This window comes from Lepisma saccharinum, chromosome 10 (assembly GCF_977018435.1).
Source record: "Lepisma saccharinum chromosome 10, izLepSacc3.1, whole genome shotgun sequence".
NCBI classification, from domain to species: domain Eukaryota; kingdom Metazoa; phylum Arthropoda; class Insecta; order Zygentoma; family Lepismatidae; genus Lepisma; species Lepisma saccharinum.
In genome coordinates this window covers 77,101,697-77,123,449 of record NC_139238.1, presented here as the reverse complement: position 1 = coordinate 77,123,449, position 21,753 = coordinate 77,101,697, and the positions used below count along the sequence as shown (strand labels likewise).

Sequence of the window (21,753 nt, the reverse complement as noted above, 5' to 3'; positions counted from 1 at the left end):
GCCAGGTTATGGCGCTTCAATTCATCTAATTCTGCCCTATTTTTCTTGGCAACTATTACTGTTTTTGCTATGGCAGCTGATCCCCCAGCCAAGCTCCCAACAGCCCCAAGTGCTGCTAAGATGGCCGGGATAGTAAATATGAAACCCCCCACATGTGATTTTTTTTCTGGATTGTTGTAATTTTTTTAATTGGGGGGTACTAAGCAACAATTTCATACCATGGCCCTTGGCAATACAAGAATTTTTTTTTCTTGCGCTGCTTTTTGGTTAAAAGACTATCATTAGTTTTAAGAGATTTAAGACCTGCATAAGGTATTTGATACATAACACCCTTGGCCTTCATTCTAGGTTTATTATATATATATTCACAACCCCCACCCCAGTTTTTGTTTGGTGTTCATAGCTATGGTGGTTCCCAATGCTGCTATTCTCTCACTCAAAGAAGCATCTTTGCTTACAAATCTACCAAATGCAGCCTCTTCTAATTTCTTGTCTGCAACATGTCTCTTGTCAAGATCAGAATGTGTTGTATGCTATGTCATGGTCTCTACAAGCAGCATCTAGGGGATTAACACCAGGATCACCTCTGTTTAATCTATGCTCCAATTTTGTACCGGGACCACAATACTGATAGCCTGGAATGTGAAGTTCAAATGGCAGCTTGTTTATAATGTCATTAACCAACCCCCGACCCTCAGAGATATTCCAAAATTTAGGTGGTAGAGTATTAATAATTTTTATAAGATATCCAATGCCCTTAGTGTCATTCACTATAAAATTAGACAATTTGGTGCTTATCATGTCCATAATTCCAACCTTTTCATTGTAAACATTGTGGTTGCCAGCATTTTCCCCCCAGCTATCACCAATAACCTATCTACAAGTTTCCTGACATCATCAACCCACACAAATTCTTTGGGCAGGGTGTTGTATTGTTTGATTCCACTGCCAGTCTTGATCTGTGACTTGATTAAATTATTGTATTTTGCTCCACTGCTAGACTTGACTCTTTTTTGTGTGGGATCATTGTTCTGGTATAGGGCATCTGATTTTATTAATATTTCTTTGTAATGCTCATAATCTTGATCTGTATAGCTGCCAGGCCTTTTCCTAGTCATCAGTTCCCACAATCCAGGTGTGCCAAGATACTTAACAAAACCACCTTTTTCTCCAAGATGAGATTCTGAATATACAATCAGATCATCTCCCATAAATGTTACTCTGAAATTGCCAATTCTATGTATGATGCTACCATCACGCTCTGTGTCAGCATATAAGCCAAAAACCTCATCTTTGTTGTCTTTAGGTGTGCTTAAATATTTTTGAGCAAGAAGACCCAATTCAATAGGATCCTGACTAGCTTCAATTCTTCTAGGAGCAATAGGACTAGGTGTATGAATACTGGAAAGTGGGGTGATTGGATAATCTAATATGTTCCTTGCAGCTACAGGTACAAGCTCTGTGATCAAATTTTGATTTTGCTGGGTAACAGTTTTGATATTTTTACCTAATTCACTAATAGCATCAATAATAGGCTGTTCTGTTTGTTTGTGTTGTTCATAAATTCCTCGGTTCTGTGATTTCCATCCCTTAAATCTTTTTACAAGATAATCTTTTAATTTAAGATCATCAATGATTGGCCTTTTCGTGTTTATTTATATATGTTTCAATGTCTAGAAAATTGTTGATTTTATTTCTGTATTTGCCACTATTGAGTTTTCTTGTCATATCAATTGTGACAAACCCATAACTGTCCTGGTTCCAACACCTACTGCAAATCTTAGAAAAATCATTGTAGCTCAGGTCCCCACCTACATATTCATCATGTATGTGTTTGAGGTTGGTATGGTCTTGATGAAACACACATATAAAATTGCTGTTGTCTCGGATCAGCTGTTTGGGTATTTTTGAAAAAGTCTGTGCAAGGTAGAAGCAATCAATGTTTTTGTGTCGGCCCTGTGTAAAGAAATTTCTAACCTTGTTTTGATTATCCAGTATAATGTCATCAAACACAACAGAATTATCGAGACATTCATGAAGTGGCTTAACATCTGGTTCAAAAGTGGCAATATCCAATCCATCATATAGTTTCATCAGCTGCTGATATTTTAATTGTTCCAAGCTCTTAGAGAAAACATACAAGTGCCTGTTTTTCCAGTCTAACCAGTTGGGTGCCAATAAAAAATTATCAATCATTAGTGTAGTTTTACCACAAGCTGATGGCCCAACAATAAGACATCTAATATTTTCAGGCAGCAACTTGCCATTTCTCTTAATCTGCTGTTCAGGTTCTGGCAGCCTTTTTATAACATCCCAGGTGCTCATATTATCACTTTGTCTGCATCGATGCAGCTGTGTTCTGGAAGTCCTAGCCATTTGACAAATAACTTGTTGCGTTTTCTGCGGATGATTTTTTCTATGAGATATGTGTCAGGCTGTTTAGTTTTGCTGAGTTCTTCTTCATAGAATCTGCCTTTGAGAATTTCTCCTCGGTGGTCTTTTATTATATATGTGTTAAGGGTCCCAGGTTTAATTTGAACCACTGTAAATAATTCAGTGCTCCAGTTTCTTGTAAAGCCTCTTTTGAATAAGTGCTTATATTTGCTGATTCTTACTTGATCACCCACCTTGTATTTGGCCTTTCTTGTTGTTGGCTGGTATCTAGGATAATAAACAGTCCTGATCAATTTTTGCTCATCAGATGAAGTTACTTCAGAGGGTTTCATGTTGATTGTGGAATGGACCGAGTTGTTATATTTATGTAGAAGTTCTGGAAGAATATTAAGCCATTTATAATTACCTTGAAGTGTAAATTGTTTATACATAAGATTTTTTAGGGTTTTGTTGAATCTCTCTACAATTGAGGCTTTGAGATCACTGTAACTCGAATAATGTTTTATTGACTGGCTTTTAATAAATTGTTGGAACACAGAATTATAAAATTCTTTGCCATTATCTGTTTGCAAATAGCGCGGTGATCTTCCACTCTGATTGATGATTGTCCTGAAGGCTTCTGTAACATATTTTCCAGTCTTGGATTTGAGTGGCACAGCCCAGGCAAATTTTGAAAATGTGTCAATTACAGTGAGTAGATACTTGTAGCCCTTGTTGATTTTGTCTAAGTTTTTCAGCTGTCCACTTGCCATCTCAATCAAGTCTCACTGCCATAAATCATCTATGCCTTTTGTGACTACTGGCAGTCTCTTATAATTATGTCTGGCTTGTCTGTGTAATTCATCAACAATAATTTTTCTAGACATAATATGAAAACAAGAATATTGCAACTATGGGGTGTTGAGCAGCTGATACTACAGGATTTTCTAAATATAATTTGTCCCCTATTTGTATTTTAAATTCCAGAGAGCCATCATCTTCAGCATAGGCTGTTTCTAATGTATTGGGGTCTGTAAAATCCTCTAACTCTACACTGGTGATTTTTGCTTTGTTATCAGCATTTGTTATTGATAAGGTAGGGTAGTGGTGTGCCTGTGGTTGAAGCCAATATTTGATCTTGATTGGTCTAAGTGTGCCCCCAACAAAAAACTGGTAATAAAATTGTGCAGGGACAGCATATATATTTTGCCACCTGGTGTAAATGGTGAATCATATTCTTTGTTGGGGATGCTGTACAATTCAAGAATTACTGTATGTTTTGGATTCTCAATTATGCCTGTTATTTCTTTTTCTGCTGTAAGCAATCTGCTTGTTACAGATTCAAGATGCTCATTGATGTCCTAACAACATCATCATGGCCTGGCTTGATTTTTATGTCCACAACAAGTTTCTTGTATTGTTGCACAATCTCTTGAAGCTGGGTGGCAAAAACAGACAGAACATTTGCTTGATTGGATTCCATGGTCCCTAGCTGTTGCTTGATATTAGCTAAAATTTGTTACAAATTTTCAATAACTGCCAATTTTGAATTTTGAGCAGTAAGATCATGGACCTGTCTTCTGATATCCTCAAACAGGGCATGCAGTTCATTAATATGTTGATTAGTTGGTAGAGTGGCCACTGTCTGAGTGAGTTGTTTGATCTCTGTCTGGATATTCTTGATATCTTCTGATTTCAATATGCGATTCACTGCTCTCTTAATATTTTTAAGTTCCTGTGATGTAGGCAGATTTGTTACAGTATTTTGCAAAGATTCAAGTGCCAATTTCACATCATTTAATTCAGAAGCATCAGCCACACCACGCATAGCATTTTGGAGCAGAGCTATATCTGCCTGAGTGGGTGTTGATTGTTGTAAAATTTCAAGTTTTGTTTGGATATCATCGATCAAGTGATGAAAATGAGATAGCTCAGATTCAGTGTTGAGGTTTTCAAGCTTTGTGATCTGTTGCTGGACACTTACAAGAGTGTCTACAATACCGGGCAGGCGGGATTCTTGTACATTTGTCAAATCACTTTGCACTGCTGCTATTGTACCCTCAAGATGGGTTATGGTACTTTGAATTTTTCCAAAATCTTCATATGTTTCAAGTTGCAGCTTAATGTTGGCAACACTCCGAGTTATTGCACTCAGAGCATCAGAAGATGGCAAGTTGTTCATAAAATTTTCAAGTGTCTCAATTTTCTCTTTAACCTCGGCTATGGCATTGTTCAAGGGGTCTAGATTAGGTATTTGGAGTGATTGTATCTGTTCTTTTAGAGTGGAAATCACTAGATCAAAATCTTCTTGTGATTTTATGCTTTTGACAATTGTTTGGAGCTGTGTCTGGACATTATTTATCTGCTCTTCCAATCAATAGCTCAGAGTTGGTGGCCTGGGTCTTAAATTTGGCTTGAAGAGCTACTACAGCTTCTTCTAAACTTTGAAAATTATCCAATGTGGCCAAATCAGTATATTTCTGAAGCAATAATTTGAGTTCTGAGTTAATTTTAAGAAGAGGGTCCATGCATTGTGATTGCAAATTTGTAATTTCTAGTTGAAGACTGGCATTGAGTGTGGTTTGTAAAGCTTGTAAATCACTTCTTAATTTCTTGACTCTGACATCAAGCATCAGAATCTCATCACTGTGATCTTCATGCCTTGTATGGCCAAATATATCATTAGGCATTTTTGTTTTAGCGGTTATTTATTATTGAATATCTCATTCTTAATTCTATAAAAAAAGGTATACGCTTGTCATAGGATCCAGGGACCTCAATATATAAGCAGTCACCAGCAAAAACAGTATATACAGTGCCAGAAACCATGTTTGAGTGCTTAATTCTATAAATATTTCTCCCCACTGAAATCTTGACATTACCCTCAAGGGTTGTAATAAATTGCAATTGACCACCTACAGGTAATTGGTAATGATTTAAATTATTGTTAAATATGTACAATGTTTTACCCGTTTCATCATCAACATCTGTAAGTATGCTGTTCAGATGAATAATTAACAAAGCACTTAGTTTAGATATTATATCAGAAGAGGGTTGTGGTGTTGGCAGGTCCATAATAGCCTGTTTTTTGAACCCAAATAAGTTCATAGGCATGTTTATTTATTTCAAATCATGCTCTGTAATTGGGCATTGTTTGCCACTTTTCAAATCACAATGACCCCATGGTAGAGTATGTATGCCACATGATAAAATACATCTCTTATCATCATGTGGGTCCAGAGCCACTTTTCTTACAATATTTGTAGTCAAAAAGTGATCCACACTCTGAATTCTGGATTCTGATGTTCTGATTGTGCTACATGATTTGAGACAATTTTTGTAATCTTCAAATTGGAGCTCTTTGTCAACAATTACTCTGCCAATGCCCTTGGCTTTTTTGGCAACAACACCACTACATGTTTCAAAACTGTACATCTTGGCCCTTAACCCAGCAAATACCACAATAACATCACCAAGTGTCTCATCTTTTAACTTGCCAGGCACTTTTTTGTTGTTGTGTTGAATTTTTGAATGTTCACTGGTATCAAAATATTTAAACAATTCAGGCTGTGCTATATCTTGATAAACATCTTCTGTTTGAATATCAAAAACAAAACTATCTGTGTCCATGTACATCAGTTTTGAATTTTGCATTTTCACTTTGCATTGGCATCACCATATGAACAGGTTTATGGTTGCCACAGTATTTCAGATGCTCAATTAACTTGTTTTTAGCAATTTCTGCATTCCTTTCACGAACCCCATTTATTATTTTTTCACCATCAAATACAGTTAAACATCTTCTACACAACTTGAATATTGTATTGGATTTGTCTAGTTGTGTTCTGACTAAAGCTTCAAGATTATGTATCAAAGTGTAATGATATGTGCCATCCTCTTCAATTACGAGCAGATCAATCGGAACAGCAAAATCATCATCAAATGTACTGATTCTGAGAGGTGCTATCAAGCAATTGCCACGGCCAGTAGAACAAATAAATACATTAATAGATAATTGTTTACCATTGTTATTCCTGGCCTTTTTTTCAAATTTATCAATATTCTGAACAGACATTGGATATTCTAAACCCTCCATTGCTTCATCAAAATCATGCTCATATTGCTTATAATAAGTTATTCTCTGAGGATCCTTTAAAACTGGATACAAAGCAGCTAAAATACACCACAGAAAACATTTCTCATCATTATTTTTTATGTTAATCACGGCTCTTTTGTTTTTTAATATTGGCAGGTAATGGCAGATATGTAGATCCTTGTAATGGGCTGAATTCAGAAATATTAACATAGAGCTTGTGTGAAGTTCCACATAGGCTCCATCCAGACTCTTTTCCAGCAAATTCAGAGTGTTTAATATTCAATTGTTCTATCAAACTGCTTATTATTTTGTCCGAATTTGCATTTGAATATACAGGTACAGTTTCTGTTATGTGGGGCTGTGTAAATTTTGTGCCATTTGGCTTCTTATATTGTGTAAACAATTTGAGGGACAGCTTATAAGAGCCATTTTGTGCATTTAGAATTGCCTGCACATCTGGATTTATACTGTTCAAAAAATTCTTAATATCACATTTTGGCTCTGATACAAACCGGTAATCCCTAAGTTGGCCATTAAAACTGCTATGGATAGGTGGTGCATAGCGTGGCTGCTTTGCCGGTCCAGCATTAACAGGTGTTTCATGCTTCCTTTTCAGACCAGATGTAGATGGTTGTGGGGGCAATATTGATGACTGTACATAAGAATTACACTTATGCCTTTTGTAATATGCCTTGCTTAATATTTTATGGCATCCTGGACACATTTTTGTGGCCTTTCTGCATTTCTTAGGGTTACAAATATGGCGATGCCTAGTCCAATTAGAACTAGATATATTTTTATTGCATTGATTGCAATATTTTTGATTTGGCATTTTTTGTTGTTTGTTTATATACAATTTCTTGGTCCAAAAAAACAGAACTATGGACAATATGCCAAAACAATTATAACAGCAGTTAGTGGCTGAGCTGGTGGTTTTATACCCAAACAACAGCAATAACTAGGCTCTGGTGATCCCCAATATAAAATAGTTTTGCTCTTTTATGCTGTTGTACAACACACTTTACCAGGTTTCAGATCTGGGAGCTATCAGTTATATATCAACTAGCAGTGTTTATTCTCAAAATCTCACGTGTGGACATATTATTTTGCCACATGTATTTCAATCTTACACATTTTACCAGGATTCAAATCCAGAGCTCTTGTTTACAAGGCAGCAATATTAACACTTTGCCATCAGGGGAGGCCTCACATTTTATCAGGACTCAAACCCAGAGCTCTTGTTTACAAGGCAACAATATTAACACTTTGCAATCAGGGGAGGCCTCACATTTTATCAGGACTCAAACCCAGAAGCCTCTTGATTACAAGGCAATAAAAGCCATGGGACTATGCACTACACTCTACTGGGTCTCAGAACCCAGGAGTTATTGAGCTCTATATCAGCTAAATACAATTCAAAGTTGGACTTTGAAATGTGGAATGAATATTTCTGTAAGTCTCTCTCGGGTAAATATTATCAGAACAAGGCAAAACTTGAATCCATTTCAGGCATATATGTCAACATGCATAGAGGCCAATGTTCTTTTTACTAGGAATTTCCCTTGGAGTTAATGACATGATGGCATGCATAGAGAATTTTCCCTGAAAGGGCACAGTGTAGATTTTATCTTATGCTTGCATGCATGAGATAAAATCTCCCAGGCGTGCATAATTTATTGCTGGCCAGGACATGTGTCTGATCAAAGATTAGAAAAAACATGAAACCAATTAGCTTGCCTGCCCGTGTTGTATTGTATTGATTTGTAAGTTGTAGAGCAGGGGTTTCCAACTGGCGGCCCGCGGGCCGCATGCGGCCCCCGTTGCCTTTTTCTGCGGCCCGCGAAGCCAGTTTGCAAAATACGTTAATTTTATTAATTTTTATTAAAATACATTATATTTTTACTGAAGGAACGGAAGCTCTGTGAAGAAAGACCATATCACAGGTAGAATTGATTTTGCAGTCGATAATGATCATCAGAAGAATATAAAGTGACGTCACTTTCTCTTCACACCATGCATTCCACCCCTTCGCTATGTGGAATGAACTTGCCCGCTTCCGCGAAGGCTTCACTCTTTGTGTTTAGAAACAAACTGCGGCGTTATAGAGATCACGAAGTACGCAGAGATTTCCAGTGTTCCAACTCGGATTGTACTGTGACTGATTGTTAAAGCAAATATCGAAATGATTGAAAGATTGTAAGATTGAAAATGAAAATAGCTTCTCTCGAACCTGAATTGCGTGATTTGCAAGGCGATGTGTTCCTTCAAACTAGGCAAGAAAAGGGGCGAGAGCTTTTCAAATACCTTTCAAAGGAACGCTTTCCAAACCTTCGTAGTTTTGGGCAAAGAATGACATCGATGTTCGGCAGCACATACACATGTGAAAGTGTTTTTTCTTCAATGAAGTTTATCAAGAACCGTTACAGAAGCAGACTGGCATATTCTTCACTCCTTCACCTTCTGAGACTTTCAAATACAGAAATAATAAATAAAAGAAGCAGATCGGGCTCAATTTTCACGTTGAACACTTACTATGAAGTATTCTTATTTGTCTGGTGTGTCTTTAATTTCTTTCAATTCATCAACAAGTATTGGGTTTTTGTGAAATAAATTGTAATTATACAATTTTGATTTGTAATTCCATTGTTTTATTGCCTCATTTTCGAAATTTAGGTCATGCGAAAGTACTACATTTTCAGTTCACTACTTACAATTTTTGTAATTTTTAATCCCCCCCCCCCACCCAAAAAAAAAAAAATGCGGCCCGCCTATCAATTGCTGGATATAATTTTGGCCCTCGGACCTTTTGAAGTTGGAAACCACTGTTGTAGAGGATGAGAATATAAGCATTTTTGCCTTAGTTTTTAAGTGTAGCCAAAACAATATCAAGAGGGGGCATATTTTTGACAAGTTTATGGACAACAAACTGAGAAATGTAGCTTTTACACACATGGGCAAATCTGTCTGAGGGGGATTCTTCTTTTCTACACTAGAATTCAAAATTCTTTAGATTTAAATATGTACACACATGGCCGATTGGGCTATATGCCCTTTTTTGACATAGTTTTAAGTGTGGGCAAATCGGGGCATATGAACTCTTCTTTTGTACACTAGGATTCAAAATTCTTAGGATTAAGAGCATATCACACTTGAAGAATTTGGGGTATATGCCCCTCTTGTCATTGTTTTAAGTGTGGGCAAATCATGCTGTTTAATTATATGAGCTCTTCTTTTGTACGCTATAAGTGCGCCAATCCTATGGGTTTTTATACTACTCTCCTAAGTATTTGAATTTGGAAACTGGTTCAAACGAGTTGTGATCAATAATTAGATTATTACCTAACACTTGGTTTCGGCCTGTAAGCATATATTTAGTTTTCTCTTTATTAACTTCCAAACCTATCTCTTTAGCAGTTTTGAAAAATATTTTAGCATTATTCTTAATTGTATTCATATCATCCCCCAGTAAGTCTACATCATATGCTAACAACTGAGTCACACCATTTAATTTTAGTCCTTCTTTAGTTTCTTTTACCTTCCTAACAGCATATTCTAAGGCAAAATTAAAGAGCAATGGAGATAATGCATCTCCTTGTTTTAACCCATCATGAATTGTAAATTTGTCAGACATATTAATACCCACACGAATTTTACTTTCTGTTTCACTGGTGCATATTTTTATCATACTAACAAGTTTCTTAGGTATTCCAAACTCTACTATACATTATATAATTTCTCTCTTTTGACCGAATCATATGCTTTTTTGAAATCAATGAATAGCTGATGGACATTTTGATTATATTCCCATTTTTTTTCAAGTGTCTGTCTGATGTGAAAAATTTGATCTGTAGTTGATCTGTTACGTTTAAATCCACATTGATAATCACCTATAATTTCATTAGCATATGGGGTAAGTCTTGTTAAAAGAATGTTAGATAATATTTTATATGTTGTTGAGAGTAGAGAAATTCCACGGTAATTATTGCAGTTCATTTTATCACCTTTTTTAAACACAGGAACAATTACAATTCCACTGTTGAGGGATTTCTTCTTTATTCCATATTAAACAAATTAATTTATGAATTTGACATATTAATGAATTTCCACCATATTTAATTAACTCAGCTGGTATTAAATCAATGCCAGGTGCTTTGTTATTCTTTAGCCTTTTAATAGCATCTTTAATTTCAGTCAAGTTAGGTTCTGGAACTAAAGGTTCTGTTGTGTGTACTTCATTCATTTCTGATTTATCTCCTACATAGACATTTAAAAGGTCATTAAAGTAGTTCTTCCATCTATTTAGAATATCGCTTGGGTCAGCTAGAAAATCGCCATCTTTATCTTTTATCAAGTTTACTTTAGGTTGCCACCCCTTTCTAAAATCATTTACACCTTTACATAAATCTCTGGTATTTTTATTTTTGCTGTTTGTTTCAATTTCGTTAATTTTGCTTTTCAAGTGTAACATACTCGTTACGAGGGAATATAATGAAAGGATCTGGTACTATCGTGTAAGAGATTGTCTTTTGTTTGATCACGTGACGTTCTCTGCTCGGCGAGAAAAGGCTCCGCCTGAGAGGGAGTTCTTCCTTCCTGAGTAGCCGCAGAGTGCACACATATATTCTAGGTTGGTTATATGGGTTGTACTTTATTTGTCTGTAGGTTAAATGAATACTTTGAGTTGTGTTAAATTATGATGATTCATAAGGAATGTAAAACAAATTGTGGCTCAATTATTTAATCATATTTGTAATAAACAGGCAGATAATCCAAAATTACATACATGTTTTAATTAATAAAACAACAAGACATCTGGTAAAATATTCATGGGTCCACTGCCATACTTTGCTATCTACTGTAGTTACCATTTGTATCTATCTTTCTTTTATTTTAAGGTGGTTACACAAGTAATCTCTTTTTTTACTTCTAAACGTGCGGTTAACTTCTCGCTTTATTCTATTATAATTGTTTAGATTTGTATCATCAGAGTTATTTAACCACCTAAGTCTAGCCTGATTTCTTATTTCTATTAGATTATGACATTCATTATCAAACCATGGCTTACTTTTTCTCGGTTTATGGTATCCTATACTTTCGTTAGCTGCTGATTCTATTGCATTACGTATGTGCTCCCAATTCTTATTTACGTCTGTTTCATTTATATTTTCATCATCATTTAAATCCTGCAAAACATCAAATCTATTTGACAGTTTAATTTGGTAATCTTTCTTAATTCTTTCATCAGTAAACTTTCCTGTATCAAATTTTATAACTTTTAGATTTTGTTGCTTATGATTTATCACTGAGAGTCTTTCTCTTAATTTAGCAATTACTAAATAATGGTCACTGGCGCAGTCAGCACCTCTATGTGTACGAACGTCAATTATACTAGTATGCCTTCTCTTATCAATGAGAATATGATCTATCTGATTATGAGTTTTACCATCTGGAGAAGACCAGGTATATTTATGGATATCTTTATGTTTAAAAGTGGTACTTTTCACAATTAAATTCTTTGAGGTTGCAAAAGTAATCAATCTTATACCATTATCATTACTTATATCATGAAGACTTTCTTTACCAATCGTGGGTTTAAATGTCTCTTCTTTGCCAATCTGTGCATTACAGTCACCTAACAGAATTTTCATATCATACTGAGAAAATTTATCAAAGACCTGTTCTAACTCTGTATAAAAATCATCTTTAGTATTATCATATTTTTCTTCCGTTGGTGCATGTATGTTTATTAAAATAATTTTACACCACCTACCCTGTAAAACTGCATATAATATCCTATCATTAATAAATTCTACTGTTTTAAGAGCCGAAATAATTCTATTATTTATAAAAAAGCCTGTTCCAAAATTATGATTTTCAGTACCACCATAGAAAAAAGTATAATTATTAGTTTTAAAATTCCCTTCTCCTGGCCACCTAACTTCCTGGACAGCTACTACATCTAATTTATACTTAACTATCTCATTAACTGTACACTGAAATGCCCCAGGCCGGTAAAGGTTCAGAACATTCCAGGTGCCTAATTTAATATCCTTATTCCTAATGTAGATCTTATCCTTAGTCCAGGGACCTCCCAAAGTAGTCCCCACCCGGAGATCCGAACGGGGGACTATTTTACCTCCGGAATATTTTACCTTGGGAACATCCATGGCCTTATATTGCTGTTTCTTGATATGTCTTTTTACAGTGCAGAGTTGTCAGCTCTACGCCTAACCCCCAATATGAATGGAGGAACTACTACACAAGACAAACACAAACACATTAGACAGCACAATTACTACACAAGACGAACACAAACACATTAGATAGCACAACTACTACACAAGACACACACAAACACATCACAACTATAACACAATATAAACACAAACACACCACAACTACTACACAATATAAACACAAACAAACTACACACCACAACTACTACACACCACAACTACTACACACGACAAACACAAACAAATTAGACAGCACAACTACTACGCAAGACAAAAACAAACATACTAGACAGCACAACTACTACACAAACATACTAGACAGCACAACTACAACACAAGACACATACATACACACCACCGATACTACACATAACAAACAGAAACAGAAGTAGCTGCAAGTATTTAGAATATTCTCCAGACTTCAGAAAGTTCTTTCATATGGGAGCTTCTTTATCTGTACCTTCACTGTCCCTGTTGCAACCTCCCGTTTAGACAGAAATCTGTGACTTTGATGTCATCATGCAGTTTCCTCCGCATCTGCGTCAAAGGTCAACAACAGTTCCCAAGTTTTGGGAAGGAAAAGGAGTTTCATTGCTTCGGCCGGGGGTGGAATATACCGTAGGCACTGTGATTAAATATTGTGCGTTTTTTGTGTGTGATATACATATCTGTATCATCTAAAATATTATGGGGTGTGTAAGGGATAATTTCAGTATCAGTCAATTAACACTTCAAGAGATGTTTTAAAAGATGTAGATTAATGTAGTATTTGTGTAGTTTATGATATTTATAAATGAATGAGCGACCCCCCCCCCCCACACACACATAATTTACCTTCACTTAATATTTTTTTTAAAAAAATGGAATTGGTTTACAAAGCCCCCCTGATAACCCGTGAGCCCCCCCCCCCCCGGAGAACAATTGTAGCTACGGACTTGCCTGGTTGATTGGAATTAAGTTGCTGATCGACTGGTATTATGGAGAACAATAACCAGGTGGTGGAAGAAAGGATAAGTGAGAGTGTAACGGGCGACTTGGGATCTTTTGCTTTGGATCGAGGAACGAGAAACATCGGGGAGCCTGAGCGAGCCTGCATAGCGCAATTCTAAGAGTCTTCTCCGAGGAACTCTTCATCATCGAATAGACAGGTAATATCCTTCTCTAACCATGTAGATCTAAACTAGAAGATATAAACCAAAGTTCTTAGTGTTGTGCCATTTCACGTGTGAAAAGTAACCTCTCGCCCATTACCATCAAGTTATCTGCAATAGGCGAGTGTTCATCAGTGAGGATGAATGAATAATAAAGCTACATCACCCTAGCATAATGGATAAGATTACTGGTAAGATCCCACGAACCTCACAGTTCGTTACGCATTTACGCGTTTAAAGTCCTATAAAATTTCAGTAGATGAGTTATGTGTACAAGAAACGCAAAGATATCTAAATAGCATAAATCTAGGATGTAGCAAAGAAATAGGTATACTTACAATCTATCTGTCTATCTGTCTAGGCTGCTCATTCGGCTATCGAGGAGACTGACACAGTGGTACGTACACATTTTTCTCCTTTGTATACTGTCTTCCCGACGCATGTTCGCAATATATTCGGCGCGCATTGATTCGCGCAGAGGATCCAACGCCCACGTGCCTCTCCTATCATCTTCCTGTCCTGGGACACTGTAAACTTCCACCTTTTTCCGATAAACGTGCTTCTTTCTCATTTTCCAACACCAGTCCTCTCCACTTCCTTTTTATCTCTTTCTGTTTCTCCATAAACACGTAGGCTACTATCTACCACACACACAGGAACCACGTCCTCTCTATGTTCACGGGTAATCGTTACGCCAGACGCCCATTCTCCTTTCCTCTTTCCATATCATTCTCATGAAATACTACATGCTCCCAGACATATGCAACACGTACATCCTATCTTCAACCGTCACGTTCCTTCCAATTAACGACCGAAAATTTCAAACCTCTCATATTCCACTTTCCGGAAACTATACTTCCTAACTCGATGTGCTTTTCGTGCTGTATATACCTATATTGAGCAAATATGTTAAAGGAAATACTTCCGTCTAAGGTGAGCCTAACACACTTCCGCTCTGAGCTAAACACAACCAAAACACAAATCTCGAACTTTCACGCGCGGTAACGAATTTGCGGCATCGCGACACACTAGTGTAAAGTGAAATGCGCTGGAAACTCCAAAATGCGCAGGCACCTGAACCTTATAGAGGGAAGCCTCTTTTGGCGCAGGAAACTGTTCCAGAGGCTAACCAAACCGAGCAACCACCACACACACTGCTCGCTTTGAAAAAAGTTGCTCAGATTGCTTATTCCGAATCATACAGACTTCTTTATATATATATATATATATATATATATATATATATATATATATATATATATATATATATTGTAGAGATATGGTGATTACAAATACGAGAAAACCTCGTCAAGAGAATATTTTATGTTTGTTTATTGACTGGAATTGTCCGACCAACGAGCAATCTCAAGAATGCGCAAACTTTGTAACTTCCGTGAAGCATTGACTGAGAGGCAATGCGAGGATCTAACATGATCCAGCGTGTTCGAAAGGAGTAATAACCTTTCGAAGCCAAAGATTATAAAAGGAAGCTCGCCCCCAGAGCTCGCTCTTATTACTCTTATATTACTAGTACACATTACAACTAACTAAATTACGACGACGGTGTACGAAGTTTACGGCTGCATAAGTATGCAGCTATTCGTGCGGGATTGCTCGGAACAGTGAGTCAAGGGTCACAGTATCGAACCTTGACATCAGTCACAATTCGGTCTGCAAGAAGCATCTGGACAAGAACATCATTCGCCTACCAGGTATGAACAAGCCTAAATAACCTTTAAATTCAACCATCCATATCTCATTCCTCTTAGTCGGAGCAGGTTCAACTCACAAGTATATTTAAGCTCTACCTAAAATGTATTATTCAAGCATCCCTGTGACCTCAGATCCCAGGTAAGACGGGATTACAACTATATATATATATATATATATATATATATATATATATATATATATATATATATATATATATGTGTGTGTGTGTGTGTGTGTGTGTGTGTGTGCGCGCGCGCGCTCGCTCGCATGTATGTGGAAGTTCATGGGTGTAACTTGGGACTCAACTTTGGGGGGCAGGTATGAACTTGAGGCTAACTTTGGGGCGGGGGGGTGGAAGAGTCGAAAAATTTTTCATCCCATAAAAATAGTGCCCAGAATTATTTCCTAAATATCTGTTACATTTGCGAAATTACAAATGTTACTATTTATTACTTAGCTGCTCAGGTCTTAGGATGTTAACAAAAGTATCCTTAACTTGTAAACTTTACCAAACCTGAATTTTTTGGGAGGGGGGGGGCAAGTGCACCCCTTCTCCCACCAAGTTACGCCTATGTGGAGGTTGAACTGTATACCCTCCCAAATCAAAAAATCCTGTGCTATTGTAAGAACTCATAAAGTTGATGTATGTTATTTATTCCAATAATGCTACTTTACAGATAGATATTACATTTACAGGATTACAACTTGCTGTAATAGCGTTGCGATGAAACCACCATTTCCCGTTTGATATCTCTGATGGAGGAACAGCCTGCAATGTAAAATATGCAATCATAGAAACAACACTTCATCAGTTCATACCACACTGGTGTTAAGTCTAGTCTGAATACACCACGTCAGGATTTATGGGGGAGGATACAGCCTGGGTTTCCATCTACAAAATGACTTCACTGGGGGAAAATGCTTTGAAAAGGGCTACAAAATGGGAGGAAATGAGATTGAAATGCTGTAAATATACAGGGTGATTTGTAATTCGACCTATTCCTGGAAAGGGGTAATACTAGAGCACATTTGCAACAAATTTGACCCTATGCACCGGGGGTCGGAAATCAATGGGTTTCGAGTTATTGCAGTTTGTAGATTTTCGTGACATATTCCGACTTGCGACCAAAAACTACTAATTATGAAAAAAAAACTACTCCACCCTGGGCACTTAATTGACACGTTGCCAACAGCTGACGAATGAGTGACTACTGGGGAAAAAATCATGCCCCGTATTCCCATACCCACAGAAAGAAACAGTCATTAGATCACACGTCATGAACAAATTTGGAAACTATCGTTTAAATCTAAGAGGATGACTCAAAAAAATGGCAACACACTGAGCGCAAAAATTATGGAAAAAACTTCCTAGTTTCATAAGCTCTCCAAAAAGATACAAATGTTGTCAACTGCCACACGGGTTGGGGAAATAAAATATGAATAAAAAGCGGAGAAGGGGCGTTCTAGACCTCTTTCTAAAGTGAAAAAAAAATTGTCGGTTTTGAGAAATAAATGAACGAAAATGAGTGAAGTAATAATGTTATTTACCATTCTCATGATTCCAGGGTGTCAGAATTAACTGTTACAAAAACTACAAATCCTGTTCAAATTTCCTCCCCCGGTTACGTATGCAAGCGCACAGCCTACGGCCTACTTCAGACACAGTTAGTCGCGTTGACACTTTGTCTCTTATGTATTGGGCGGCTGCCACAATTCTCTCTCTCAGCTCTTCTTGAGAGTCCGCTGGTGTACTGTAGATTCAAGGATAGCTGTAGACTAACACTTTCATGTGACCCCAAATGTAAAATTCTCATGGGGTCAAATCCGGACTCCTCTCCGGCCAGGGGGTCGGCCCGCCTAGACCAATCCTTCGCATGGGATAATTGTCGTCCAGTCACTGTCGCACACCCCGGAAATAGTGGGCTGAGCAGCCATCATGTTGGTAAATCATTAGTGTTGCCCACGGGACGAGACGGGACAGGCTTTTAAAAATTCGAGACGAGACGGGATTGACCATGTGTCATAAGACAAACGAATATTTTCCAGACGAGACACCATTTCCACGAGACTCCACGAGACGAGACAGGCCAAAGTCTCGTCTCGTGGGCAACACTATAAATCATACCCCTTCTTGTGGCGAGCGGCACATCCTCCAGCAGCGTCGTCAATTCTTCCTTTAGGAAGTTTTCGTAGGTAATGCCGTTTAGGTCTTGTGGCATAAAAATGGCTCGATCACATGATTGTGGATGATTCCCATCCACACATTTAGTGAGAATTTTCTCTGCTGAGCCGTTGCTTTCGATTTTATTGGGTTATGATCCATAAGGGCCCAAAAAGGCGCATTATGAAAATTCGTAATATCATCGCGGTCGAATTTGGATTCGTCCGTCCACAAAATTCTTGTCAGATGGTGGGGGTCTTCAGCGTCGGTATTTAGTAACTGCACTGGCATATAATGGTATGGATACAGTCGTGCTGTATGCACAGTGAACCAGACTTTCCATTGAGTCAAGCCAAGTCGTCTCGCCACAGCTCTTGTTGAAGTATTGCCGTCTGCTCGAAAACACTGCAAGATTTCCTCCTCTTCGACAGGATCACGAACTCGAGGTCTGCCAGCATCGCCTTGGCGTCGTTGAACCGATCCCGTTTCTCGAATGCGCCGATATGTCGTACCAAACACGCTCACGTCAGATAAACTGCGGTTAGGGAAACGCTTGTGGTAGTCTCTTCGTGCTGCAGCGGCGTCACCGTCACAAAACCCGTAACAATACACGATATCCGCGTATTCTGCATTTTCGAACGCAGCCATTTGGCACGGAAGCTGTTGAGAGCGTTTAGTTAACAACGCGACGTCCAAACTCCCAATGGTTGAAGGTAACTGATTACGCAATTGAGCGAAAGAGTGTGCCTGGGTTGTGTCCCCGAATATTCCCCGCAGATTCCCGAATACTCACGTAAATGAAAATAAACGAAAATCCGCTACTTGCTTTGCTCTTTGCTTTTTATTCAGATTTTTTCCCCCAACCCGTGTGACAGTTGACAACATTTGTATCTTTTTGGAGAGCTTATGAAACGAGGAAGTTGCGGCAACAGATCCATTGCGGTGGTACTGGCAGAGACGATTCATGCAGGTAAAAAAGCGATAGCGAAAATTTAGCCAAGGCCAGGCCGGCTCGGTAGTTCAGTGGTAGAGCAATGACACCGTATGCCAGAGTCCTGGTCGAGCCTGCATTTTTTTGCTGAAAATTTCTACATGCGTAGTACAGTACATCTCCTGTGTGTGTGCCTAATCTTCAACTATTTCAAGTGTTCGTTTTTGTATTTGTGGAATTGCAGAAAACATCGAGAATTACTCACTTTCAAACACGATCGTTTAGAACTTCCCAGTTTGGAATCCCGAAAAGCAGGAAAATAATTTCCCGAAGTGTTTATCTGACACAGTACCGAGTTTCATGGATCTCGTACACTCCCACAATTGTTATTTACTGTTCATGAATGACCTACAGAGGTCCGACAGGTTGTTTCCTGCTTTAACACCATCCTGGGCCTTCCCAATAGCGTAGTGGTAGCGTTGCCTTGTAACCAAGACTTCTATACCCGGTGGAGGTACATTGCAGAGTGGTTCGGATCCCACTGTGCCTGAAGTGGACTTAAAAACAAAAACTCAAACAACATCCTGCTTACACAACTTACCAGACAGGGCCATCGTGTTGTCCAGTTCGTTTCGTAGGATCTCTAGGACCCTCCTAGCCCCATTCTCCCCGCTGTGAGCCAGCCCCCACAGCGCAGGACGTCCAACGAAAACCTGAAACACAAGAATTGAAGTACTTAATAAACCAGCAATAAACCTGTAGGTCTAACTTTCAAGCAGTGCCACTGTTGTCGATTAGGTAGTCTTCAAGGATGAGGAAAGATCAATGGTTTCAGTATAGAGGAAGGAGTTGCTGCTTACATGTTCTTCCTGAAATCACGTTTTTATTGTGCTTGACATATCATGCATTTCTTCCATTCATAATTTGCAACAAAGGGAGGAGATCCAGAAGGGCAAATACACCTCACATCATCTACATATGTCCTCACTGCATCATCTGTGGTGGTATTTACCGGGAAAGATCCACAGCCCTTAACCTCATGATCAACAACCACCGCTTCTCCACCCAAACCTTGACTTCGCTATCGCCGCCCATACCAACAATCACAATATCCCTTTCATCCACTGCTTCCGGGTAGCGATCATCCACTCTTTACTCCAATCCGCTAACGTCTCAGTAGAAAGCGCTGGGAGAGGACGTACATATTAGTCATGAGTGCAATCACACACCCCGGGTTGAATAAAGCCACACAGTAACTTTCCAAACCAAGTACAATTTCCAACCAACCCTTCAACCCCAGGCAATAGCAAGAGCAATGCGAACCTCCCCGATGGCGCAGTGGTAGCGTCGTCGCCTTGTAATGAATGGGTCCCAGGTTCGATACCCGGTGGAGGCACATAGTGGTTCGGATCCCACTTTAAACTGTAGGTCCAGTCCCAATTAGACTTACTGTGCATAAAGTGGACTTAAAACACCAAACTCAATCAATCAATCAATAATAGCAATGCAGCCGCTAAAGCTCTCCGCCGTTTTGAGTGGAGATCTACAAAGAAAAGAACCTGCGCGGAAGCGTGCGTCTTGTGGATCGTACTCGCGCGTGGAGGAGAGAGGTAGAATGGGGCAGGCTTCCTCGTGGTCTGAGCTGAACGGTCGATTGATTGATATGGTTTATTTTACTTGACTTTTCTGCCACTTTTGGCTAATCGCGAAGATGAGGATCAATGACGGTATGATGAAATTGATGAAGGGACACTCACAAAGAACACCCATGCCAAGGCCGGGATCCGAACCCGGGACCCCTGGGCATCGTAGTGCGCTGTGCTAACCCGAGATGAGCGGATGGAGGAGAAGATGCGCGATGGCTTCTGGCCTTCTGTTTGTGGACGCTCTATAACAATGCTGCAGTGTGATGGCATCCTCCCTTGGGTCCGAACACCTGTGAAGGAGGTACAGGAGAACACTAGGGTCCCTTCTTGTGTGTGGCATGCTTCATGCTGTTAGTAATGTTCTTAACTACTTGAAATCACACTTAGTGTGTTTGACGCTAACGGCTTCTTCCTTTCGGTACTTTCCGTGAATCTCAATGAAGAAGAAAAACAAGGAATAAGAGGAATGAAAATTGGAATCTTTATAAGTTATTACTAAAGTGCTAATTCCTTACCATCTTGGCTCCCAGGGCTAAAGCCTTGAAAACATCCGTCCCTTGCCTCACTCCTCCGTCGAGGTACACCTCACACTTATCTCCAACAGCCTCCACAATCTCGGGAAGAACCTCGATCTGAAAATACAATGGAAATTATCATACTTGCACAGTGCGCCAGTTGGAAAACAAGGCAGCGCAACACGCAACTATCACAACGATACTGCGTTCCAGGAGTCTGTGGAGCAAGCGAACGAAAATCAAGGCCTCTGCGCAAGTAGTGACTCGAGAGGGCTTGACCACTAAGATGATTGGAATTGCTACAAGAGGCTAAAAGTAAAGCCATATAAAATTGTATAATTTCCTCAGATGATCTCCGAAAAGAACGCCACAAAGAGATAGTGAATGTTACTGCTCGTGTTACGTCGGTCTACGTTATTTGAAAAAAAATAATCATTCAGAACACATTCCAATTGACACCAAGAACTTTTAAAGCCACTTCAAGACACATTTCATAGGCTCAAACACTGATATTGAAATTTTCAGAATTTTGTTTACAGAGCTACTAATACAATCTTAGATTGTGGGTTAATATTTATGTGCGTGTGTGTGTATGCAGGCACGTATCCAGAGGGGGGGCTTAGGGGGCTCGAGCCCCCCCCGAAAGTTTTAGGTTTACACTAGATAAAATGAGGTTTTTTGTTTCTTGTGGTGTAAAATAAAATAATGTGACAATAATTTAAGGAGAGAAATAATTATCGAGGCAAGACGGAGAATGTTCCGTAACCCTGTTATTGACAATAGCACGTATCCAAGACGGGGCACAGGGGGCTCGACCTTCTTCCCAGGAAATTTTTCAGTTTACGTTAGATAAAATTAGGTTTTTGGCTTCTTGAATAATGTGAAAATAATTTAAGGAGAGAAATAATTATCGAGGCAAGGCTGAGAATGT

The 21,753-nt window shown here is 38.6% G+C and overlaps 1 protein-coding gene across 1 annotated transcript in view; it reads right to left on the bottom strand.

Moving 5' to 3' along the window:
* Positions 1 to 16,206: 16,206 nt before the first annotated feature.
* Positions 16,207 to 21,753, bottom strand: part of Hao (Hydroxyacid oxidase) — a 29,477-nt gene continuing 23,930 nt past the window's right edge. Inside the window, exons 7-9 of the mRNA XM_083130505.1 lie at positions 20,823 to 20,939; positions 19,263 to 19,374; positions 16,207 to 16,338 (exon numbers count right to left, since the gene is read on the bottom strand). Coding sequence (XP_082986631.1) covers positions 16,268 to 16,338; positions 19,263 to 19,374; positions 20,823 to 20,939 — 300 coding nt within the window. The 3' untranslated portion in view covers positions 16,207 to 16,267. The remainder of the gene's footprint in view (positions 16,339 to 19,262; positions 19,375 to 20,822; positions 20,940 to 21,753) is intronic.